The sequence below is a fragment of the Trachypithecus francoisi genome, unplaced genomic scaffold (assembly GCF_009764315.1).
Source record: "Trachypithecus francoisi isolate TF-2019V2 unplaced genomic scaffold, Tfra_2.0 Lachesis_group14, whole genome shotgun sequence".
NCBI classification, from domain to species: domain Eukaryota; kingdom Metazoa; phylum Chordata; class Mammalia; order Primates; family Cercopithecidae; genus Trachypithecus; species Trachypithecus francoisi.
Window position 1 is genome coordinate 19,919,177 of NW_022681459.1, and position 26,634 is coordinate 19,945,810.

The window sequence follows — 26,634 nt, forward strand, 5'->3', positions numbered from 1 at the left end:
TTAATTTAAACCATCTATTAATTTTAAAAGGCCATTTAAAAGCTTTATGAAGAGAGGAAAAAGAGGATATTCTGTAATGTTAAGATAGATCTAGATCTACCTTCGCTTTCCCTTCAAGAGCTCCAGTTCCTGCATATATCTTACTGATTGAATCACCATTCACGGACCACATTGACCGAAAAACTTCTTGAAAGCGAGTCACCAACTGAGGCTTTTCAGCTAAACCAAGAGCTTCCAACTGTTTAGCTAGCATCTAAAACAGCAAAAGAGAAATTTTTATAAGTACATTAATATATTAATTGTAATATGGCTTTTAAGAACTACCAGAATCAAACCAAAAATTTATCGTTATAGCACTATTCGGGACTAGATTCTGAAAACATAACAGTTTACTAGGCTGAGTTATTTCCCATCATTTCAATTTTTAAAACAAATACTATATCAATGAAAACTACAAGTATTGATAAGGACTTCTTTCTGGTTAAATGACAAAATTTATCTTATTAAAGTATCCCTATAAATCAGAGTTGTTTACCTTGCCCACCTAAAAAAATTCATCCATCAACAGTCTGCATTAGAACTGAGAAAAATGTTTACTTAGTTTACCTAAATAACTAGGTCTCTTTAATTTTTGGATTTGGCTTTGTAAGTTTAAGTAATTAAGGTAGGTTAAAAAAAATATGGAAAAAAAAGGAGTTGCTCTTAAATTGTCACAAAATAAAGAAAATAAGTAAAACCTCTGAATAAAGTCATGACAGCTTTTTATGCATAAAATCCTCATTGGTAATATATATAAGTAAGAACTGGGGGGAATAGCATGCAAGAAATTCAAGGACCTCTCAGCTTCCACAAGTCCCTATCACATATAACAGTAAGTGTCCCGGCCGGGCGCGGTGGCTCAAGCCTGTAATCCCAGCACTTTGGGAGGCCGAGACGGGCGGATCACGAGGTCAGGAGATCGAGACCATCCTGGCTAATGTGGTGAAACCCCGTCTCTACTAAAAATACGAAGAAAAACTAGCCGGGTGAGGTGGCTGGCGCCTGTAGTCCCAGCTACACGGGAGGCTGAGGCAGGAGAATGGCGTAAACCCAGGAGGCGGAGCTGGCAGTGAGCTGAGATCCGGTCACTGCACTCCAGCCTGGGCGACAGAGCAAGACTCCGTCTCAAAAAAAAAAAAAAAAAAAAAAAACAATAAGGGTTCCAAAAAGTTACTGATCTTTGTATGTATGAATTCTAGCCTAGAGTCAATGTTCAATCTTTATCCAATCTGTTTATCTGGAATCTAGTCATATTCTATGCCTTGCATTTTCACTTAACTCTTTCCAATTTATGTTTTATTTTATCATGTAAGTATGGTGATTATCCATAATTATAGAGAACCAAAAGCTAAAATAATATTTTTTTAAAACCTTAAACTGGGTTCATTTAATTACCTAGAGCTGTTCTTTGCTAGCATGGAGAATAAAACAAAATAAGCTCCAGGGCCTCCTTTATCATTTAAATCTTTCTCTCTTCAAGGAACTGGGCAAAACTGATCTTACTTCTCTACTAGTTGGGTTTTGTCTATCTTAGTGGCAAACTTTGTAAACTGTCGACCGTTTGCTATCCTAGGGAGTTTTCTAATTCCTAACTATCAACAGTGGAGAATCAGCTAAGTCAGATCCTGAAAACTAACATCTGTTATAATTTTGATGAAGAGATCCAAGTCTTTCAATAAGCTTATTATCAGAATCCATGTACATTTATTCAACCACTTAAAACCAGAACTTGAAACAAATCCAAGCCAAGATAAGATAAACTCTTATCTAAATGACCAACATGCTTGCTTTCATTTTCTTGTTTCTGTCAAATTTTCTAAATAAATTACAAATAAACCTCAAAAACATTTGAAAAAATCCAAACAGTAAAATTTCTTTAGTTACATGAAAAATATATTCTATAATAGAGAATTTTATACACTATACTTTCATTTTTGAGATAAAGAACCTCAGCTGCAAAGTAACTAATTAACCAATATTCAGGTCAAATTTAAGATCATTAACTAGAGGAAATAAGAACATGTAACTTCCTATTGCTGTTTTTTTTTTTTTTTATAGCATTTGAGAACTATGTTAAGTTCTGATGGAACTAAATCAAGTTTAGCCACAGCCTTATAATCCTAACTTGCAGAACAGGGAAGACTTAGAAAGTTCAGCATTGCTAAACAGTTTGTCAAATAGTTGAGACTGTGTTTATATTAGGCTGAATCTGATGGATAAGTAGTAAAGAAAAAAAAAAAAGTTGCAAACAGCAACCTTATCACAGAAGTTGAATCACATTCATTTTCATTCTCACTAACTGGCATTTTCATCTGGTCCTGTTTTTTATAACTACTAATTTGAAAACACCCAACGAACTGGATTGGGTTACAAATTGTCAAAAATACAGTCCTACATAATTGTACATGTGAAAATAGACCCTTCTTATCCTAAAATAGATTGTTAAAAGATAACACAGAGAATAAAAGGCCAAATACACACATACACCCACACACACACGTATATATTTCCTCCAAAAAGACAGGGAAAAAATTGTTGAAATACTATAAACAGAGATTTTAAAAGGGAGAATAAGGAACAACAGAAGTAGATAGACAGCTACCTAAAGAGAATATGAAGATCAGGTAAAGGAAATATTTAAATCAAAACAAAGTTTGGCCAAAAAAGAGACAGAGACTAGAAGTACAAAATGAAGCATAACATTATATATATTTTCTGAAAAGTAATAAGAAACCTAAGTATTACAAAAGCACTTAAAGAGGCAGATGATACAAGGCTCATACATTTTAATTCATTTTTTTACCTCTAAGCCAAGAAATGCCTGCACACTATTTGTTCTATCAAGACAATCCAAGCAGTTTGTTCGAACTGTACCACTCTGGCATCTGTAATCAATAAAGTTAAATATCTAGTTTGGAACAAAAATAAAGCTAAAACAAACAGCAAATAATTGAGGTAATTAAAATGTAGCACCCACCTTCCCTTCCAACTTTTTACTATTACAGTATTCAAATATAGAAAAAAAAATTATACTGTGAACATCCATATACCCACCATTTAAATTTGACAACTGTTAACATTTTGTCACATATTCTTCATTACATTATCACACACTTACTTTTAATTAGGCCAACAATTAGAAACTAAATACACATTCAGGTTTATGCTCTTACAGTTCTTTGCACATAAAAGAAAAATATTTATGGAACAAATTTTTTTTTAAACCTAAGATCTGTTATCTCTAATTACTGTGTCTACAGCATTGATGCTAAAGAAAATACAAATTGAAAAATTAAAAATTTGAGCTTTCTGCACTCAAGTTTCCCTTAACCTATATTCTGAACTCTTTTAACATTTACTTTTCTCCTCTATTTCACATACAAAAACTGAAATTTAAATTATACTAAAGCAGACAGTAAACAATGTCTTTCACTTCTATTTGCATTTAATAGTCTTTACTGGCATCAAGAAATATTAAAACATAAGTTTTTTTTTTTTTTTTTTTTAGGCGGAGTCTTGCTCTGTCGCCCAGGCTGGAGTGCAGTGGCCGGATCTCAGCTCACTGCAAGCTCCGCCTCCCGGGTTCCCGCCATTCTCCTGCCTCAGCCTCCCAAGTAGCTGGGACTACAGGCGCCCGCCACCTCGCCCGGCTAGTTTTTTGTATTTTTAGTAGAGACGGGGTTTCACTGTGTTCGCCAGGATGGTCTCGATCTCCTGACCTTGTGATCCGCCCGTCTCGGCCTCCCAAAGTGCTGGGATTACAGGCTTGAGCCACCGCGCCCGGCCTAAAACATAAGTTTTAAAAGAGAAGCAAAAGTTTCATATATAATAACATGAAGTATGAAGCCAGACAAATCCCAGTTCTAACACTTGTTAATTATGAGACTTGCAGCAGATGGGAAAGGACCTAACAATAGAGCCTATCCCTATAATTGTTATTGATACATGTTAAGACTTAAGTACACTGCCTGCTCCATAAAATGCGCTCACTAATGTAACCTCTTATTATTATTTGATGAATTCTAAAGAAAGAAAAACAAGTTTAAAATCAAGTATAGGATGGGTGAGATGGCTCATGCCTGTAATCCTAGCACTTTGGGAGGCTGAGGCAGGTGGATCGCTTGAGCCCAGGAGTTTGAGCCCAGCCTGGGCAATACAGGGAGACCCCCGTCTCTACCAAAAAAAAAAAAAGCCAGGCTTGGTGGCACACACCTGTAGTCCCAGCTACTCAGGAGGCTGAGGTGAGAGGATCTCCTGAAACCAGAAAGCAGAGGCTGCAGGGAGATGAGACTGCACCACTGCACACCAGCCTGGCAACAAAGTGAGGTCCTATTTCAAAATAATAAAAATAAAACAAAAAATTTAAAAGAAATTTTATTTGATTATAAACTTGAATTTTAAAAAGAAAATGTAAGAGTTCAACGTTAAGAATAATTTTTAATTATAGCAATGTTCCAATTCAAAGAACAGAGAAACAGGGAGAAACAGGGGAGTCAAACCTTTGAACTTCACTTCCATTGAAATAAAAAAATCCATAATCTAGAAACTTCTGGACTTGAGGTTTAAGGACACTGTGTAATTTTTCTGCCTTTCCTCCCTTAACCATTTGATGATAGTCAAAATTCACCATCTGGATATCAGCAGCATGTTCAGAAGCTTTCAAATGACTCTGAAAGTAAAAAGGCAAATATTCATCTAAATGAAAGTAAAAAGGCAAATATTCATCTAAATATTCATCACATTTCATTGACACTGGCAATAAATCTTTTCCCTGAAGTCTCACAAACTATCCCTCAGAGATAAGGTGACACAATTAACATCAGGGTACTTAAATAATATTCTCATCTGGTTTAGGAAATAAAAAATTGTTTCCAATTGCCAGCATTTTATTTTTACAACACAAATTTAATAACTATTTATACCTATTATAGAATCTCAAAATTATCTAAGACAAAGCCTATCAAAGACTGAAAGATTCATATTTTATAATTTCATTCAATACATACAAGTATTTTTAAATTTTACCAGAAAATCACTCTGTAAAGTATAATCTGTTTATTAACAATATTTCACAGATTAAAATAACAGCTATATAATTAGGATGCTTTTGGACTTAGGAGATTGAACTTTAGAAAATGTTTTTTAACTATCTTAAGTTTACAATCATATGTAACACCATAATTTATACTAATTCATTATTAATTCAATAAGTGCTTATTAAAATATTTTTTCTTTAGAAGTCAGGCAATTTGGGGGTTCCTTTTGACATGAAATTCTCAAGTTTTCCCTCATCAATGCAAGAAGGTATAGTGTTGCATGTATATAAATGCATTATTCACAATTCCATAGGTTAAAAACAATGACTATGGTTCTAGGAAGCAGTCAAAGCAATCAACAGATGAAGAAGGAAACTGCTATTTCTCTACTAGTGATAGATAAACTTTTGGCAAGGAGGGTATTTTTCTGTTTCTCTACAAAATAAAAAAGCAGATTAGAAAACAGTGTCATTTGCATTGAAAACTTTTCAGAATCCCAGTTTCAGCAACATTAGCCTAAATTGTTTCTTAATAGACCCAAAGAGTTCAAGTTTTCAACAAGTACCCAACCTTTTTCTTGGAAGTAATTTGCTTCCTGGAAGAATCTGATTACCGTATTATTTTATTTTTTACTACCATTCTAGGTGTCCATGGGCCAGAATGAAATAAGAAATGACCATACTTACCTGGAAGGCTTTACTTAACATATGTTCACCTTCCTTAGATCCAAGCAAATTTACTATTATTTGTTTACCATATAAGTTCTTAAGTGTTCTAAAATGCCTATTTAGGAAAGAAAGGAAATAAGCACATGTCAAATAAGAAGCCTAATTTTTTCAATAAACAAGAATCCATCATTAAATACAACTTATATGGTATTATTTTAAACACAGAATTGGAAAACTGGGTGCAAAATCATTGTACATGGTCTCAAAGCTGAATTTATGAAAACTCATGAATGCAATTTCCTCTGTGACTTATGGGTACTGAGACTCCCATCCCTGCCGGAGCTGTGGAGACATCCAGCTTCTGCCTACTCTGTGAGGCTGGCACCAGACAAGACAGACAACAGCCATAAGCTTGACTGGAAATGCAGTAAGGGCAGATGGCAAAGGGCTGCTGCTCACATGTGAGGACATCACATACTCTGTTGAGGATTCAGAGGGACCTCCTTACTAGCTCCAGTCTTCAGAAAAATGGGCCCCAAATATGAGTCTTTTTTTCTTTCCAGCTTCTAACCATTCCAGAAGCTATGTAGAGCAATGCCACACAAAGAAATGTAACACAAACCACACCTATAATGTTAAATTTTCAAGAAGGTGCATTTATAAACATGAAACAAAATATACTTTCTTAAACTCAAAATGTCTAAAATATCATTTCAACATGTAATCAATATAAAACAACTACAGTTAACCTTTCAACAACACAGGTTTGAACTGTGCAAGTCCACTTATATATGGATTTTTTCAACTAAACAAGAATCAAAACTACAGTATTCCTGGCATGCAAAACCCATGAATATGAATGATGACTTCATAAGCATGGGTTCCACAGGGCTGACTGTGGGACTTGAGTATGCACAGATTTTGGTATGTGAGGGTAGAACCAATACTCTGAGTATACCAAACATGATTTTACTAACGAGACACCTTACATTCTTTTTTATTTTTTAAGGCAGTCTTTGAAATCCAGTGTGCATTTTATACTTGCAGCACATCTCAACTGAGACTAGTCACACATTTCAAGTGCCCAGCAGCTACATGTGGCTAGTGGTTGCTATACTGGACAATGTGCCCACAGAGGAAGTTTTAACGTCAAGAGATTAAGACCCACACTTCCAGCACTACCACCCCCAGAAGTCGTAACAGTAGGTGTCATTGTCTTTCAATTAAATTAGGAGTCAGAAGGAATTTTATTTAAAGCCAAAAAAGTTTGAAATGAATCAGTAAATGTAAGTAGTCCCACTGCTTAGCAATATCAAAACTTAAAGCACTATGTAAAAATTGTCTTACCTGTCAAAAGCAGGTGCATTGGCCTCAAATCCCCTTGACATACGGACACGATGAGATCCCACCTTAGACAAGAAAAATATATTTAATCAAACCAAAAACCAACATACAGATGAAAGAAATATCACTGCTTACAATATTTAACAATTTCTTTGCTGAACACACAGTTGTTAATCAAATAACTGATTTTCATTCATGATATGCTTTTAAAAAAAAAGTTCCAGGGGATTTCCACCCCCCACCTTTATTTTTAAAAAACCAACCTCATCAAAAAAAGAACTAGAAGTTACCTCATTATGAAATATTCGTAAACTGATAGGAATTTTTATTGATGAAAACTATTTTTAAAGGTGTTTTCATATATGTTACTTTAAGTTCAAACTACATGCCCTGTGTAACAGACAGTATTACCATTTGGGTAATTAAAAAAACTGAAATACCAACAGGTGAAATAACTTGCTCTCTGAGATCAACATAACTAATTCCAAAAGAGATTCAGATGAGATTTTATGTCTCTGACCTAAATTCCTACTCCTCCAAGCTGCCTACCAGTACAAATATCTATGTGCTTTTTTCTTCTGCTATGTTGAATACTCTATTCACCTCTCTCTCACCAAAAGTTCCACCAAATTGAGAATATCATTCCTTCCTGGAAAAGCAGACTTTCCAAGTCAACCTTGCCATCACCCAACTATAGTAATTGCACATTTTGCGGAATCAGAAATTTTGGGTTAAGCAAATTAAACAAGATGGAAAATATCTACATATTGTATATTGTTATAATTTTTCTTTTCTTACATAGGAGAATAGCAGAGAGATGAGGCATAATTAAGAAAGATACAACATGCCAAGAAGAAATATATAGGTGAGACCAGTTTATTTCTCTGAACTTCAATTTACACATTTCTCTCTGAGACTTTGGGATGAAGGTTGCCCAATCACAACAAGGATCACTGAGGCGGGCAAAAAAAAGTTGCCCAAAATTCATTCTTGCTAACCTGTGAACAAAGTGCTTTTTTTTTTTTTTGAGACAGAGTCTCACTCTATTGCCAGGCTGGAGTGCAGTGGTGCGATCTCGGCTCACTGCAACCTCCACCTCCCGGGTTCAAGCGATTCTCCTGCCTCAGCCTCCCAAGTAGTTGGGACTACAGGCATGCGCCACCATGGCTGGCTAATTTTTGTATTTTTAGTAAAGATGGGGTTTCACCATGTTGGCCAGGATGGGCTCGATCTCTTGACCTCGTGATCTGCCTGCCTTGGCCTCTCAAAGTGCTGGGATTACAGGCATGAGCCACCACGCCCCGCCCAAAGTGCTTTTAAAGAGGGTTTAAAAGGAGGGTTGTCAAATCAGTCATGCAATTTGACAAGTAAAACCAGAAAATAAACTCTAATATGCTCATCCAAATCCAAAACTGAATTAACAGTACAGTATTATTATTCATTGAGCATTATCCCTCACTGCACTAAGTCAGATAATCTAATGAGTGTTCTGATAACCAGGGGATTCTCTAATTTTTAAATAAGAAGTCAATTAGCCTAATGTCACATCTGTGTTTTATTTTATAGTACTTAATAATCTTCATAAAAGTTTAAAATTTGACAGATGTATGTCCCAGGGCATTAAGCATTTTAGACTGCAGAAAACTCAGAAAAAGTTGATACTTTTTCTTTGGAGTAATCCCAGATTAATTGCCTATCACTCTATACAAGTTCAAGACTTAGCATTTTGTTTACTGATTCACATTTATTTTGCATAGTACTGCAATTGTGCATAAGGTGAAAACAATCCAGTTCTCACATCTTCCAGGTAATGCCTGTGGTTGTTTTCCATCACTCTGTTCCCCAACACATATATACATCCAGCTATGTATCACAGCTCTCATAGCAATACACTGGCTAGACTAGATTAGATTTTTGTTTTTGTGTTATTAGAGACAAGGCCTCACTCTGTCAACCAAGCTGGAGTACAGTGGTGCGATCATAGCTCACTGCAGCCTCAACCTCCCAGGCTCAAGGGATCCTCCCACCTCAGCCGGCTGAGTAGCTGAGGCTACAGGCACATGTCACCATGCCTGGATGATTTTTATTTTTTTGTAGAACTGGCTGTCTATGTTGCCCAGGATGGTCTTGAACTCCTGGTCTCAAGTAATCCTCCCACCTTGGCCTCCTAGACTAGGTTTTATTATTCAACGTTGAAAGAAAAGTTTTACAATAAGAGAGCTGTTGCCAGTTGTGATAAAAGTAGCACTCTAGAAAGTGTTAAGGCTTTAAATAACCATAACTTTACCCAATTAAAAAAAAGTTGCAGCCAGGCGTGGTGGCTCATACCTGTAATCCCAGTACTTTGGGAGGCCGAGGCAGGTGGATCACCTGAGGTCAGGAGTTTGAGACTGGCGGATCATCTGAAGTCAGGAGTTCGAGACCAGCCTGACCAACATGGTGAAACCCTGTCTACTAAAATACAAAAATTAGCTGGGCATGGTGGCACATGCCTGTAATCCCAGCTACTGGGGATGCTGAGGTAGGAGAATCACTTGAAGCCAGGAGGAGGAGGAGGTTACAGTGAGCCAAGACTGTGCCATTGCACTCCAGCCTGGGAACAAGAGCTAAATTCCATCTGGCGGGGAAGAAAAAAGTTGCATTAAAGGTATTTTTAAAAATCATTTCATTGTGTGGTATGGAAAACCATTTTCCATCAATATTACTGCTTCATATTCATATATTTCTGAAATTTCAACCAAAAATTGGGCGTAGATCTCACAATGTTTACCATTTTTTGACTTATTGATATGGTTTGGAACTATGTACCCCCCAAATCTCATGCTGAATTGTAATCCTGAGGTTGAAGGTGGGGTCTGGTGGGAGGTGACTGAATCATGGGGGTGGAGTTCTTATGAATGGTTTAGTACTATGCCCCCTTGCACTGTTCTTATGCTAGTGAGTGAGTTCTCACGAGATCTGGTTGCTTAAAAGTGTGTAGCACCTCCCTCTTATCTTTCTTTTGCTCCTGCTCCCACCATGTGAGACTCCTCGCTCCTGCTTTGCCTTCCGCCATGATCGGAAGCTTCCTGAAGCCTCCCCAGAAGCAGATGCTGCCATTCTTCCTGTACATCCTGCAGAACCATAAGCCAATTAAACCTCTTTCTTCATAAATTACTCAGAATCGGGTATTTCTTTGTATCAGTGTGAGAATGGACTAATAAACTGATATATACTGTAATGTAGTATAATAGTATACTGAGTATTGTAAGTTATAAATGCTAAAGAACTTCAGAGAAAGGAAATAAGTAAAAGGAAAATCACAAGTCAAAGGAAATCATAAGTAAGTTGCCAGTCTAAAAATGTCATCTTACTTGTGTAACACCTTATGACAATTCTTACAATGCCTCAAACAAATTCATCTTGGTATTCACCTTTTCCATAAAAGGCCTGAATGCCCAAATGGCAAGCTCTCTATGAAGCATCATTATATCTTTGAATCTCCCACAAAATAACATAAACGGGAAGAACTCAAGTATTTAACAAAGAGATCTGAGTGGCCACTGAAGGAAAATAATTCTTAATTTTGGAAGTAGAGGATTCCTGCTAGAAAACTGCAAGGCCTGCAGTTGGATAGGCTGAGTAAACCAGATCATAAGGACACAGGTGCCTAGTAAATCTGACAGGCATAATATATATAAAAAATAAGAAGACCTGTTGGAGTTAGCAGGAAGCAGGGCCTTGAGGGACAAGACAGAAAACTGTGAGAATCTTCCAGGCTAGAAGAAATTATGAAAACCTTAACTCAGAGGATAGTAGTGGGAATAAAAAGAAAGTCCCACTGCCTAGAAGAATGCTGGGACTAATGGTAGGTAACAGGGCTACTTTTCACTTGGTCAGGACTGGCTGCTTCATAGCCATTACAGTAGGATCTTATAAAACAAAAGTTCTTGACTTTGAGTGGTAGAGAACTTGGTTAAAAATGAGGATTCCTGGCCGGGCATGGTGGCTCATGCCTGTAATCCCAGTGCTTTGGGAGGTCAAGGCAGGTGGATCACCTGAGGTCAGGAGTGCGAGACCAGTCTGGTCAATATGATGAAACCCCATTTCTATTAAAAATACAAAAATAAGGCAGGTGTGGTGGCACACACCTAATAGTCCCACTCTCAGGAGGCTGAGGCAGAAAAATTGCTTGACCCTGGGAGGCGGAGGTTGCAGTAAGCTGAGATCGCACCACTGCACTTCAGCCTGGGCGACAGAGCATCTCTCTGTCACACACACACACACACACACAAAAATCCGTAATTTTCCACCTATCACGACATAACATTAGCAAACCAGACTGTATAGGAAGGCTGCAGCACACAGGAGAAGGAAGGAACAAGGAAGTCCCACTCAAGGAAGATCCCACAGTGTAACTACTCAGGACCCAACCTTATTGGATCATCAAAACACTGTAATTCAGAACTTCTTACTAAAATAACACAGGCCAGGTACAGTGGCTCAGGCCTGTAATCCTAGCATTCTGGGAGGCCAAGGCAGGAGAACCGTTTGCGCAGGAGTTCAAGACCATCCTGGGTGACATGGTGGGACTCTGTCTCTACAAAAAATAGTGATATGTATATGAGCCTGTAGTCCCAGCTACCCAGCAGGCTGAGGTGGGAGGATCACTTGAGCCTGGGAGATCAAGCCTGCAGTGAGCCGTGATTGCACCAGTGCACTCAAGCCTGGGTGGCAGAGTGAGACCCTGTCTCAAACAAATAAATATATAAATAAATAAATGTAAATAAAATAACACAAAAACAGTGTAACACAGGGCTCATAAACTGGTTATTAGAATCTCTAACACTAGCCTGTCCCTAAAACAAAAGCATTCACCTTGCATCACATCAGGGTTTCAGCATTGTTCTTAAAGCAAATATTCCAAACACCCATTGTTGATCATGAAAGCTTAGGAGAAGTGGGGTTCTGTTGGCATTCTCTCCTAAGGGAAATTTGGGGAAAGATATATCTATTTAAGTTATCCCTACAAAGATAAAACAAGTCAAATCGTCTTGACAAGAATTCAAGAATTTTTGCATAGCAGTACAAGGGTTAATCCTTGTTAACTCTTAGACTGTCTTAAATAAAATGTTACTAAAAAGGTTCAAGTGGTCTGTAATATTTCTCTGCAATAACCAGTCTACGACATAAGAGATCCAGCAGTCAAATAAAGGAAGCAAGAATTTTTTTTCTTTCCCTTTTCTCAATACTATAGGCTGAAGCACCAAACTTACTAGACTATACATACCTAGATCCTAAAGTAAATATGACATACTTTAAGGACTAATAAATTTTGAATAAAAATAAAATGTCAACAATAGTTAACCCTTACATGGTGCTGACTGGTGGCCAGGTGCTATTCTAAGTGCTTTTTATTTAATCCTTACAACAACCCTATAAAGTAGGTACTATTAATATTCCCATTATACAGATAAGGAAACTGAGACACAGAAGGGTTAAATTATTTGCCCAACATCACACAGCTAGTAGTGGTACAGTAAGGATCCCAATTAAGAAGTCTGGTTCCCAAGGCTTTGTTTTATCTACTACATTCTTCTGCCTAAAGAGATTAAATCATTATATACTAAGATAAGAAGGTAATAAATATGGAATCACATTGAAAATCAATACACTATAAAGACCTCAAAATTTTTAACACTAAATACAGCAGCTGAATTTCAATGGCTATTTGAAAGAGCATTAAAAGAAAAAATATCTAAGATAATTCCAGAAACTCTGTACTCAGATCCTTATTTGTAAATCCAGTTAACATTATTAGATGGAATAATGGAACTATCAATGAATTAATTAATAAACTATCCAGAAAGTTTAGAAAATATGAAAATTTTTCAAAAAATAAAAATAACTGAATGTCAAACACATACTTGCAACCCTGGTTGCTCCCAGAACAATGGAACAGATCCTCGGATTTGTATGAAGGAAGAAACTGAGTCATCTAAGTATACAACCTACAGAAAAAAAAAAATAATATGTAAACTATTTCCACAGAAAGGTTGTTACACTTATATTAGAAAAACAAATCGACTAAAATCTATTGCATACTAGTTAATTTGTTTTTTTTTTTTTTTGAGACCGAGTCTCGCTCTGTCGCCCAAGCTGGAGTGCAGTGGCGTGATCTCGGCTCACTGCAACCTCCACCTCCCGGGTTCAAGCAATTCTCCTGTCTCGCCCTCCCAAGTAGCTGGGACTACAGGCACGTGCCACCACACCCAGCTGATTTTTTTTATTTTCAGTAGAGACGGGGTTTCACCATGTTCGCCAGGATGGTCTCAATCTGCTGACCTCATGATCTGCCTGCCTCGGCCTCCCAAAGTGCTAGGATTACAGGTGTGAGGCACTGCGCCAGGCACATACTAGTTATATTTTATAATCTAACTCTCATGTACAATTGTCCAAAACAGGCCACTATACAGGCTTGACTTTTTTTTTCTGTTAGCGATATTAACCAAAAAAATTGGTAAAAATATAAGCATAAGATTCACAATTTTTAAAAATAAATTCCTTTTGGCCGGGCGCGGTGGCTCAAGCCTGTAATCCCAGCACTTTGGGAGGCCGAGATGGGCGGATCACGAGGTCAGGAGATCGAGACCATCCTGGCTAACACAGTGAAACCCCGTCTCTACTAAAAAATACAAAAAACTAGCCGGGCATGGTGGCGGGCGCCTGTAGTCCCAGCTACTCGGGAGGCTGAGGCAGGAGAATGGCGTAAACCCGGGAGGCGGAGCTTGCAGTGAGCTGAGGTCCGGCCACTGCACTCCAGCCTGGGCGACACAGCAAGACTCCGTCTCAAAAAAAAAAAAAAAAAAAAAAAAAAATAAATAAATAATAAATAAATAAATAAATAAATAAATTCCTTTTAAATCTTAATATTTTACATACATGTCTTTATATTTCATTTTGTTTAGCTCTTTATAACCTAATTGGAAGATCTGTGTTGGGCTGGGTTCATGGCCTGAATTTATAATCATATAGTTTCATAGCCAAAAAATCATAATTTCTAATTTTTAGATGGTGCACATATTTGCCATTAAGAGCTGTTTTTTTTTTTTTTGAGACGGAGTCTTGCTCTGTTGCCCAGGTTGGAGTGCAGTGGCCGATCTCAGCTCACTGAAAGCTCCGCCCCCCGGGTTTACGCCATTCTCCTGCCTCAGCCTCCCAAGTAGCTGGGACTACAGGCGCCCGCCACCTCGCCCGACTAGTTTTTTGTACTTTTTAGTAGAGACAGGGTTTCACCGTATTAGCCAGGATGGTCTCGATCTCCTGACCTTGTGATCTGCCCGTCTCGGCCTCCCAAAGTGCTGGGATTACAGGCTTGAGCCACCGCACCCGGCCAAGAGCTGGGTTTAATTTAACTTCACAAAAAAACAAGTTGTCTAGTTCTACAACTGAGGATTTTAAAATTCAATACCAAAACACACAGCATTGACTATGTCATGCTGATTAGTGACATCTTGTTACCTAGATGAAGAGCCAGACCAAAATAAGTTTGTTTTAGGGAAGCCTTTTTTTAAGGCCCATAAGTAACCAAGAACAATCATAAAACAACATTATAGATGTTGAAATGAGTTCTGAATCAAATAAAAATCTGTTATTCCAGTATTTTCTGTATCTCTCCTACAATACATTAATTAAGTAATATAAACACTATATATACCTGTTCTGTTTCTACAAAATTGGCAACATGACCATCATCATTTGTTCCCCGGACATTAAACCTGGTCCCAGCTCGTTCACAGCTTAATCTTGAAATGAGGCAAGCCTTTGCCTGTTTATGAGCAGCATAAATTGTTCTGATTTCTACTCCTCCACACATAAGACGTAATAACCAGTCATCACAATTCACACCATAGTGTTTGAGATGCAAATGCAAAGACTGATTCCTACCAGGAAAAGAAATAAATGATTAGCTTATGGAATACTAAATAACAAAGTATGACTTTAAAAATAATCTCCTGGAAAACTAATTTAATATTATTAAATTTAAAGGCACAAGCAACAAATCAATTCATTTACATTTACTATGCTAGGGATGAGAAGACAGGGCTATAAAATGAGATCCTTCAACATGTGATCTATGGTCCACAGGAAAGGAGTATTTTTGTGTTTTTAGTATCTATGGCCCATTTCTGTTATGTCTTTATATATAATGTATTTACAATCTAACTTGTTCCAAAAAGGATTACATATGCATGTCCCCACCCCAATTTATGAAGTTCTACTTTTTTTTTTTTTAATTTATTTATTTTTGAGACAGAGTCTCGCTCTGTCGCCCAAGCTGGAGTGCAGTGGCGCGATCTCCTCTCACTGCAACCTCTGCCTCCCAGGTTCAAGCGATTCTTCTGCTTCAGTCTCCCACACAGCTGGGATTACAGGCGTGCACTACCACGCCTGGCTAATTTCTTTTTCTTTTTTCTTTTTGAGATGGAGTCTCGCTCTGTCACCCAGGCTGGAGTGCAGTGGCATGATCTTGGCTCACTGCAAGCTCCGCCTCCCGGTTTTATGCCATTTTCCTGCCTCAGTCTTCTGAGTAGCTGGGACTACAGGCACCCACCACCACGCCCGGCTAATTTTTTGTAGTTTTGGTAGAGACGGGGTTTCACCGTGTTAGTGTTAGCCAGGATGGTCTTGAACTCCTGAACTTGTGATCCATCCGCCTCAGCCTCCCAAAGTGCTGGGACTACAGGCATGAGCCACAGTGCCCGGCCATGAAACTCTACTTTTAAGGCTTGCCTTTTATAACGCTCTATTTTAATTAATTTAAATTTAAATAGCAAGATGTAGCTAGTGGCTACCACATTAGAAAGTGCAGGCATAGGGTTTGCCATCGCTCCAAATACTTTTAGCATTCTAGGTAACAGATGTGGCCTGGTTTCCAAACTTTTTTCAGAGAAAAATAATTTATTCAAACAAACATGCAGAAGCCCAATGATTATGATACAGATAAAAGCTGCTATGGCTAAAGTGGGGATTGGGACTGAGCCTTGCTGGGTTGGCCATCTCACCCTGATTACCCCTCAGGGGTCTCTCCTGGAAACTTAGACCGCCACAGAACATATAAAGAAACTTCTAACAACATACCACTAAGGAAAATATATTGTTTTTTTTTTTTTTTTTTTTTTTTTTGTTGAGACGGAGTCTTGCTCTGTCGCCCAGGCTGGAGTGCAGTGGCCAGATCTCAGCTCACTGCAAGCTCCGCCTCCCGGGTTTACGCCATTCTCCTGCCTCAGCCTCCCGAGTAGCTGGGACTACAGGCGCCCGCCACCTCGCCCGGCTAGTTTTTTTTTTTTTTGTATTTTTAGTAGAGACGGGGTTTCACCGTGTTAGCCAGGATGGTCTCGATCTCCTGACCTCGTGATCCGCCCGTCTCGGCCTCCCAAAGTGCTGGGATTACAGGCTTGAGCCACCGCGCTCGGCGGAAAATATATTGTTAAGTGGAAAAACTCTATCAATTTGAAAGTGAGTTTTCTGTATTGTTGAAGCTTGGTTCTCTAGGTTTTAAGTGGAATTCTTCTACTTAAGTGCTCCGTACTCTCTCTCTCTTCCTGTCTTAAATAAGGTATAAAAGATGTAATCGCATTCTCCTGAAGACTCACAGCAATAGCCCTCAACTGCCTGCCAGCCCCTCAGATTACAGGCTGCAATAGAGATAAAAAGGGTGGTCACCTGAAGTTCTGGAAAACCAGCTATGACCCCAACCCCTCTTATTCATCCAGGAAAGCACAAGGGAATATAAATGAGTGATGAGGTTACTACAGGGATAATGTTAAATCTGATAACCATTACTTATTTTAAAAATACACTGACTTAAACTTCCATACTTTACTACTACCCACATTGATCTGAGGCAAAGTTCAAATTGGTTGTGACCCAGCATGTCCAAACACCACAGCTGAGATCTATGCCACAGCAAAGTTATAAGAAACTTACCTGTCCCCATTTAAATAGACCTTAAATCCTATGCATTTTGTGCAGGCAGAGTTCCTCTCTCTGCTGTCAGTTTTCATTTTTCTTTGCTGTCAGTGTGTCACTGTTTTAGCATTTAAATTTATATATGACTTTTGACTGGCAGCAGCTTAGAATTTCCAATGGAGTAAAGTTATCTGGGTTTTGTGATAGGTATCTGCCACTCTTCGGCTACAAAAATTACATGGTTGTATCCTGGAAAATATTGTTTTTTTTTTTTTTTTTTTTGAGACGGAGTCTCACTCTGTAGCCCAGGCTGGAGTGCAGTGGCTGGATCTCAGCTCACTGCAAGCTCCGCCTCCCGGGTTCACGCCATTCTCCTGCCTCAGCCTCCCGAGTAGCTGGGACTACAGGCGCCCGCCACCTCGCCCGGCTAGTTTTTTGTATTTTTTAGTAGAGACAGGGTTTCACAGTGTTAGCCAGGATGGTCTCGATCTCCTGACCTCGTGATCCACCCGTCTCGGCCTCCCAAAGTGCTGGGATTACAGGCTTGAGCCACCGCACCCGGCCAAATATTGCTATTAAGTGCAAGGGTATGCACAAGAATTCCAAAAGTTTCTGTTTTTCTATATAAACTGAAGCTCAAGAATGCCAATCCTTAGCAAAATCGTAAAATGAGCAAAATTCACCTTTGGTGCTTTAGCCATCCCTTTGTTCAACCTGTCTCCTACTGGACAAACCTCAGGCTTTCTTTTATCTGACTTTGCTCCCATCTCTACTTTTAAGTAAATTAAAAAAAAAAAAAAAATGAGGCCAGGCAGGGTGGCACACGCCTGAAATCCCAGCACTTTAGGAGGCTAAGGTGGATGTATCACTTCAGGTCAGGAGTTGGAGACCAGCTTGGCCAACGTGGTGAAACCCCATCCCTATTAAAAACACAAAAATATTAGCCAGCATGGTGGTTCATGCCTGTGGTCCCAGCTACCCGGGAGACTGAGGCAGGAGAATTGTTTGAACCCAGGAGGTGAAGGCTGCAGTGAGCCAAGATCGCGCCACTGCACTCCAGCCTGGGCAACAGAGTGACATTCTCAAAAAAATCAATCAACCGACCAATCAATCAATCATTCCTATTGATTAAACCTAGGCAATATATCTGCATCTGCTTGGACTTCTAATTGTTGTATGAAAGCTTTTATCTCTCAATCTAAGAAACTTTGGGTAAAATGAGGAAGGAAAAAAAATGTTAAGGACAGCTGAAACACATTTACCTTTCCAAGGGACTTCAACATCCTCTGCTAGAAAAAGTGTAGTGTTGACATGGTTTTAACTCTTGGAAGCCCATTTCTGAATGCTACACAAAAGTACATCCCATCATTGCTAGCTTCTTTGGGCAGGCAGGAACTCATGTCCATTCATCTGCCCTGTTAGTCCCTGCAACCTCTCTCTCCTTTCCTCTCCCTCATGGTCTCCTCCTTTGCTAAACCCAAGTCTCTAACATATAATGCTATAAACTCTGTTTTTATTCTGTCCACTCTTCTCCCTGATGCCACCACTGGGTCAAAATACTTCCATATGAGCTACAAAGTGACCAAGCTGTTGTTCTAAAGCTAGTTTCTTATGCTAAGGTTGTTGTTGACTTTGAGTCTTCTGACAGCTAGGGCAAATGCGTGACACCTGAATGTGCTACTCAAGGACTATGTAAGTGACAGTGAAAGTGTGAGAGAGAAAAAGTACACAAGAGGAAACACCTTGAATCTGAACTGTTAAGGGAGGCCAGGAGCAGAGAGTCCTGAACTTTGGCCTTAAACCATATGTCAATAAAATAAAACATAATTTGCACAAGATATAAAGGAAAAAAGTCAACATCAATGCTGGCTGTAAACAACAGAACCACTATACTAGAAATCTGGTCTGCTGCAATAGAACAATGCTAATTATAGTCCCATGTGTTCTGCTCATCATTTGTGCCTACTTAGAATAAAGCACAGTTATGCATAATTATGAAATACATCGCACTTACCTACATAAGTCTTATCTTATTATAGTACTAGACTTTGTCCCAGTATACTACTACTTCACAGTCTGTTGCTCTTGAATCAAGACCACCTACTTAAAATTTAGAATAATAAGGGAATGCTGGCTTAGAAAGGGAATGCTGCCAGAGACAAGATCTCAAAACCAAGAATAGGAAATGTGAGTAACACAGTTTTGTTACAATTAAATTCATTTCTAAATTTACACAACTATTTTAAATGTATTTTTGAAATGAAAGTTCAGTCTAGATCGGGTGGAGCACAGGGGTTTTATGTCACATGCCAACTTCAATAAACCGACAGTAGCTGCCTGCCATGCTCTGCTGAGGACTCCAGAGAAAGAAAGAGGGATACACTCAATTAGCAATGTCTATCCCTTGTTATCTCTAGACATAACAACTGCTGAACATTTTTTTTTTTTTTGTAAAGCAAGCACAAGTTTTACTGGGGGAAATACAAGTACACTCCAAGAGAGTGGGCTGACCCTGCTGGAAATACCCCCAAGACATTCTACATTGTGATCTTCTATTGTCTCAGTTCTTTCTTTACCCAGTTCTCACCAAAGTTTGGGGGATCCTCCCTTACTGTGCTTAATGCACATGCACAGGAATGAGTGATCAATATGAATCCTATCTAATGGTGGCACTGCTTATTACCACCAACCCAGAAAGGTATAGCCATCAATTTTGTACTCATTGTGCCTGCTCGGCTCTCTGGAATTCCCCTTTGCCTTTTTCCTTCCATATCAGGATCTAGTTAACAACATTCTGACAGTTCAACCATGGAGTGAGTACTGGGCATCCTAAGAGGTGTTCCGGGGCATTCTTTCCAACATGGATACCTCCCCCTCATGCCTGCTCATATCTGACTATCTACTCTTACATTTCTCCCTCAAGGCATGGGGACCCAGAAATCTTTTGGGAGATGGGGCAGAGGTCATTCTCTGTAGCTACTTGCTGCTGAAAAGGGGCATCGAGGGTCTTCAGGGTCCTTCCTCCTTGCTTGCTGTCACGATGAGGTTTTGACGACTGAACAACTGCTGAACATGTTATGTCCCAAATCACCAAAAGGGAAAAAATGAACTCACCAGAAAAATCTATTATCTGTTGTCTGTTCTTGCATGCTACGATGCGCATTAAGACTCAAATCTAAACTGATGCCAGATGCAGACCATGCAAAATAAAAGTTTCCTGAATTCAAAACTTTCCGCACTTCTGAAATGCGATCCTCATCTGAAGAATCAATTCGCAGTGATATAAACTCAGTGGAAGTAACTCGGAAAACTTCAGATTCTTGAATTTTTCCAACAGACATACATCCAGTGACTAGGACCAGATAATGTAACATAGTATCACCTGCAAAACCCAAAGATTTTACTGGATGAAAAATCCCAACATTTTCAAGCTATTCCATTTCTTCTTGCATTTCTATTTTTAAAATCTGACATTGTGATTATTTTAAACTTATCATGGATGTGTTGAAATTCACTAGACATTTTGGTTGAAAAAAATCCTTGTTTAAATATATTAAGTATAATAAAGCATTTAAACATTAACAGGATAATCTCACATAAAACTGTTCCTGAACTTACTCTGAGGCTATAAAAACTTTATCAAATAATTGGCCGGGTGCGGTGGCTCATGCCTGTAATCCCAGCACTTTGGGAGGCCAAGGTGGGCGGATCACCTGAGGTCGGGAGTTCAACACCACCCTGACCAACATGGAGAAACTCCATCTCTATTAAAAACACAAAAATTAGCTGGGCGTGGTGGCGCATGCCTGTAATCCCAGCTACTCAGGAGGCTGAGGCAGGAGAATCACATGAACCTGGAAGGCAGAGGTTGCGGTGAGCCAAGATCGCACCACTGCACTCCAGCCTGGGCAACAAGGGTAAAAACTACGTCTCAAAAAAAACCAAACAAACAAGAAAAAAACTTTATCAAATAAAAAAGTATGTGTTACCTTCTCTACTTTTGCTTAATGACTGTCAGAAAATTCAGATAAGATAATGAATTCACATTCATTTTTACAAGTTCTTTGTAAATAGTAAAGTTGAAAACATGGTATATTATTGTGAGCTGATGATATTGATGACATATGGGCAAAAGCCTCTGGTAACAATTTATAAAGCAATTTGGTTTACAAAAACTTTCATAGAGATTGTTTTCATGTAATTGTGACAAAAAGTCTATGAAATTAGTATAAAGTTGAAATTGAACAATGGTATACTGTGAGCATGGGCTCTGACACAGGTAGAAGTGGCCCTGAATCGTGGCTCCATTACGTATTACCTGGACCAATTTCAGGACATAGCATAACCAACCTGAGATACCATCTCTTATAAAAAGAGATTAAAGCAAATACCTCATTACACTGTGAGACTTACCCAGGACTAATCAGCAAAGCACCTAAGCATAGTGCTTTATATGTGATAGATCCATAACAAACGACAAATCTCCATTTTATAGAACAGTGCCACTCAAAGTATGGTCCAGGAACTGTTACCAGCTCACAGTGAGAAAGGACGCTTACACCAGAATGGAAATCAACTATACTACTAAGTTCATCCTTTAGTTTAGCTGACTTTTTTTTCTAGTAAGACTTTATCAATGAAAGAAGCCATATGTTGATTTACATCATAGTGCAAGCTCCTTATCTTATCACGGATCAATAACAAAATAATTTATAGGCCAGTACCAATCTTGAGGCACCACTTCAAGCCACACAATTATAGATAAACTAGTAACTGCAAAGGTTACTCTGCAGCTCATGGTGACATTAAGTGGCAAAAAAAAAAAAAAAAAGGCTCAAACAGAGCTTTCTGAATTCAAAACAGATGTCTTTTCCACTATAAACCAAGAAAAATGAGTGTAGTTCTAATGAAGACACTTTTTCCTAAATGCACTGAAGCAATGAAAAGGAAAATGTTCTGATTTTCTCTTTTGACAACTGACACTTATCTCTTCAAGTGGTCAAACCAGAGACTGTCTCCGAACTTAGACCTCCATGAGTTTGAGCATGTAGCATGCCTTTTTGGGCAACAAACATTATCACAACATTAGCTACATTAATGTTTAAAAGATGTTAGCACATGTGTAGCTTAAATAAAGAGTCTACAATAATTCATAGCTAGTCCCTCTCAAATCCTTAGAATTACAAAATAGAAATGAAAAAATGGATGAATTCTACTGGATGATAAACTTACCAAGATTTAACCGCAAAACACCTAAGAGTCCATATGCATCCAGTACTTTGGAGTATGTACCCTTGATTGCCTCTTTTTCTGCAGATGCTACAAAAAAAAGTTTTAGTTTAAGAAAAATGACCTGAAACACTGAATTCTATTTAGCTAAGTATAAATCCAGAGTTTCAATCAAAAGTTTCTAAATCTGATATTCTTAAATGTACTGCATATTTTCTCAAACTAGTAACATAAGTATTCTTCCCAAAGAGTTAATAAATTATTCCAAGACCATCTATTAATCAATCCATCCTCTCCACTGATCTGAACTCTGTCTTCTTATCCTTTTATTCTTGACAGAATAGTGCTTGACACTTAGAAAACTGACAAAACATTTAAATGATAAAAGCTAATGGCAACACTTGACTACACAAATGTAGTGCAAGAATGGGGAAATCTGATTCGGAAAAGATAAAAGTCTGGTCTTTGCCTTATTTCTTCTGCTATAAAGTTAGCGTTATCTTGCTAATGAATATAAACCACAGAATAATTTTCCTAAGACAGGCTATTGTGATTATTCTATTGAGAAGAAAAAACAACAACAAAAATCAAATCCTGAAACTTTAAAGGAAAAATCTTCCTAGCACTTAGCAAATACATATTAAAAAATTGACAAAGAACCAAAGAAATATTAACAACCAGTATTTCAAAGGACAAATACAATTAATACACCCCGCAGTCTACAGTTGATCCTTGAGAAAGATACCTTCCTTTCCTTCCAGGTTTCTTTCCTTCTTTGCTGCTTTCCCTTCTCCATCATCTACCCCACACTCAACTCACTTCCTGGCTGACCGGTTTATACATTATTTACTTCTTATCTCCTACACATATCCCCTTTCCTTTATCTACAAAATAGTATGTTTGGCAATACTAACATGTTCCACGTTAGAAAATCATGTAAGGAGATCCTTATGACTGGCTCATTTCCAGCGCATCTTTATTGCCAACAAAAGGGCTCTTCTTAGCCTACTGCTTTGCCTAATAGTCCTTTGTACTTCTCATTAGAGATCTTTTGCTTTGCCTGGAAGCTCTTCTCCAGAGTCTACCGAACATCTCACTTTCCCTGCCCGCTTCACCTCTTTTCAGACCATGTAGGCTTAAGCCTTCTTCCTAGTGATCTGGCTTCTGCCTTCTGATGAGTTTTGCTCTGCTAGTTGCAGCACAGGCTAAGACTAAATGACTCAATCACTCAATTAGCTGACATTTTCACAATTCTCTAATGTGTTCATTATTAAGTGTGGACCATTATCAAACTACCCAGTATGAAATTAGGGAGTGGAGATTTCACCAATCCATTAAAGTGATGGGGGTTTATAGTTCATTCTGCATTCCTTGAGTTCCTATTATTATTATTATATCTTATGTTTGTACAACAGTTAATCCTAACATTCCATGACAAATAACCCAAATATAAAACATTACAATATAAACTTTAATTACATCTTATAAAGCAAAATAGAATTGCCTTCTCCTAAATACTGCCTCTTTAAGAGTACCACATGTACTGTAAACATTATAGAGACTTGTTATACCTCTCGGGACAGAAGGCATGACTTCCAGGATAAATATTCTTCTAGAATTTTACAAGTCATATGCCATATACATTTAAAATACAATCACTAATATAGTTATATAGAAAGTACTAGATATATCCATTTCAGCAGCAATCATCATTTGGGTTCAAATGCTAGGAGACAGAAGAGTTAAGAAGAAAATATAGTTTTAGGCCGGGCGCGGTGGCTCAAGCCTGTAATCCCAGCACTTTGGGAGGCCAAGACGGGCGGATCACGAGGTCAGGAGATCGAGACCATCCTGGCTAACACGGTGAAACCCCGTCTCTACTAAAAATACAAAAAACTAGCCGGGCGTGGTGGCGGGTGCCTGTAGTCCCAGCTACTCAGGAGGCTGAGGCAGGAGAATGGCGTGAACTCGGGAGGTGGAGCTTGCGGTGAGCTGAGATCCGGCCACTGCACTCCAGCCCCGGCAAAAGAGCAAGACTCTGTCTCAAAAAAAAAAAAAAAAAAAAAAAAAAAAAGAAAATATAGTTTTTTGTTTTTTGAGACAGAGGCTGGAGTGCAGTAGCACAATCACAGTTCACTGCAGCCTTGACCTCCAGGGCTCAAGTAATCCTCCCACCTCAGCCTCCCAAGGACCTGGGATTACAGGCATATGCCACCATGTCCAGGTAATTTTTTTTTTTTAATTTTGTAGAGATACAGTTTCTCTATGTTGCCCAGGCTGGTTGGGAACTCCCCAGCTCAAGCAATCCTTCTGTCTGAGCCTCTCAAAGTGCTGGGATTACAGGCATGAACCACCATGCCTAGCAAAAAATATATTCTTAACATTAAGTCACCACCTTTCTTTAGAAAACAGAAAAGTCATTCTATAACTTAAATTACCATGTAACAAAATGTTCTCTCTTCTAATAATGCATAATAATTATCTTCTCATTAATTACACTCCAAACACATGAACATATGTCTCTCAGGACCCTTGAAGGCCCAACTGTTAGACTATCATCTAATTTGAACATGCAAACAAATACTTTGCAGTTTAGTTATTTACATGTTTGTATTCTATTCGGAGACTCAGGAAACAGGATACACACATACCCGCACACACACCTTAAAGTCCATACTCTTAGAGTCAAATGTACTTTTAATTCCAGACACTTCCAATTTCATAAGAGAAAACAGTATCTTCTTCCTAAATATATTTGTATCTGAAGGACAGTAGATGTTTCCCTATTTTAAGATATATGCTTCAAAGGTTCTGAGTAGAGTGGAGGGAGGCCCAGTACTGGCCACTAGGAAAAGAAGGATGGCCCGTGCATGAAGCTGAAGCTAGAGGCGGGGGAAAAGGGCGTCCACTCGTGGGAGGGGCAGCCTGGCATGAGTTCCTGAAGTCTGACTAGGGTGAGGAGAGGACTGTCCACCCAGGTGTGTTGGGGCACCCTGACATGGTAAGTAAGAGCTTGAGAGGGATGGGGAAGGCAGGGTTTTGAAGTGCCAGTGGGGTAAGGAGTACCTATGCAGTGGAGGAGGCTACATTGGCAATAGGAGAGTGGTTATCTACGGGGAATGATCAAGAATAATGAGAGCCAGGTTTCTCACTGTCAGAGAAGGTACTCACAAATGCAAAGAAAGAAACTAGAATGGACAGTGTTGATTAGAACTGGAGTTACCAGGCCAGGCGCAGTAGCTCACGTCTGTAATCCCAGCACTTTGGGAGGCCGACGCAGGCGGATTACCAGGTCAAGAGATTTGAGACCATCCTGGCCAACATGGTGAAACCCCATCTCTACTAAAAAAACAAAAAATTAGCCGAGTGTGGTGGCGGGCACCTGTAATCCCAGCTACTCGGGACGCTGAGGCAGGAGAATCACTTGAACCCAAGAGGTGGAGGTTGCAGTGAACCAAGATTGTGCCACTGCACTCCAGCCTGATGACAGAGCGAGACTCCATCTCAAAAAAAAAAAAAAAAAAAAAAGAATTGGAGTTACCAGTGTTTTCTAGATAGACTGAAGACAGACAAAAAGATATAGAAAAGATATAGAAACATAGATATAAGTATATATATCGTATACCTATATAGTTACATATACTCCTTAGCACTAGCCATTGAGCAGACCCAGGATCTATAATACTCTGACAGCAATGCACACACCTACCATACTTTGGCTTCTACATACCATTCTCCACTAAAAGGAACTACTAGGATTCCTTGGAGAAATGGTTGATTCCAGGTAAAGGCAGGGACAAAACGAGCCTGAAACATAGTATTGTGCCAAAAAGTAAGCAAGTGTTTAAAGGATAATGGAGATATGTCACAAACATGTAGAAGGTAGCTTGAAGGGGTTTCTACTGGTGAAATCCAGGAAAATTTAAGCATCAAAACAAATAATAAAGAGTAATGGATTATAAGCCTATGAATTCAGTCTCATGAGGAATGGGCAAAACAATTATAAAAAGTCTTCCCGACATGCCTAGCAAATCATCACCTTTATCAAGTAATCAAAGTGAACACCAACAGGGAGGGGCCTGGTACAGTAGCTCACGCCCGTAATCCCAGCCCTTCTGGAAGCTGAGGCAGAAGGTGTGCTTGAGCCCAGGAGTTTGAGACCAGCTTGGGCAACATGGCAAGACCCTGTCTCTACAAAAAAAATATTAAAATTATCCAGGTGTGGTGGCATGCACCTGGGGTCCCAGCTACTTGGGAGGCTGTGGCGGGAAGGTTGATTGAGCCTGGGAAGTCAAGGTTGCAGTGAGCTGAGATCATGCCACTGCACTCCAGCCTGGCTGACAGAGTAAATCCCTGTCTCAACAACA

The 26,634-nt window shown here is 38.9% G+C and overlaps 1 protein-coding gene across 18 annotated transcripts in view; it reads right to left on the reverse strand.

Moving 5' to 3' along the window:
• Nucleotides 1-26,634, reverse strand: part of SYNJ1 (synaptojanin 1) — a 103,837-nt gene that overhangs the window by 54,754 nt on the left and 22,449 nt on the right. For all 18 annotated transcript variants that reach the window (XM_033232321.1, XM_033232335.1, XM_033232330.1 and 15 more), the window contains exons 3-11: nt 22,271-22,357; nt 20,153-20,420; nt 14,784-15,009; nt 12,994-13,077; nt 7,091-7,152; nt 5,762-5,858; nt 4,539-4,708; nt 2,843-2,924; nt 101-253 (exon numbers count right to left, since the gene is read on the reverse strand). In XM_033232321.1, coding sequence (XP_033088212.1) covers nt 101-253; nt 2,843-2,924; nt 4,539-4,708; nt 5,762-5,858; nt 7,091-7,152; nt 12,994-13,077; nt 14,784-15,009; nt 20,153-20,420; nt 22,271-22,357 — 1,229 coding nt within the window. The remainder of the gene's footprint in view (nt 1-100; nt 254-2,842; nt 2,925-4,538; nt 4,709-5,761; nt 5,859-7,090; nt 7,153-12,993; nt 13,078-14,783; nt 15,010-20,152; nt 20,421-22,270; nt 22,358-26,634) is intronic.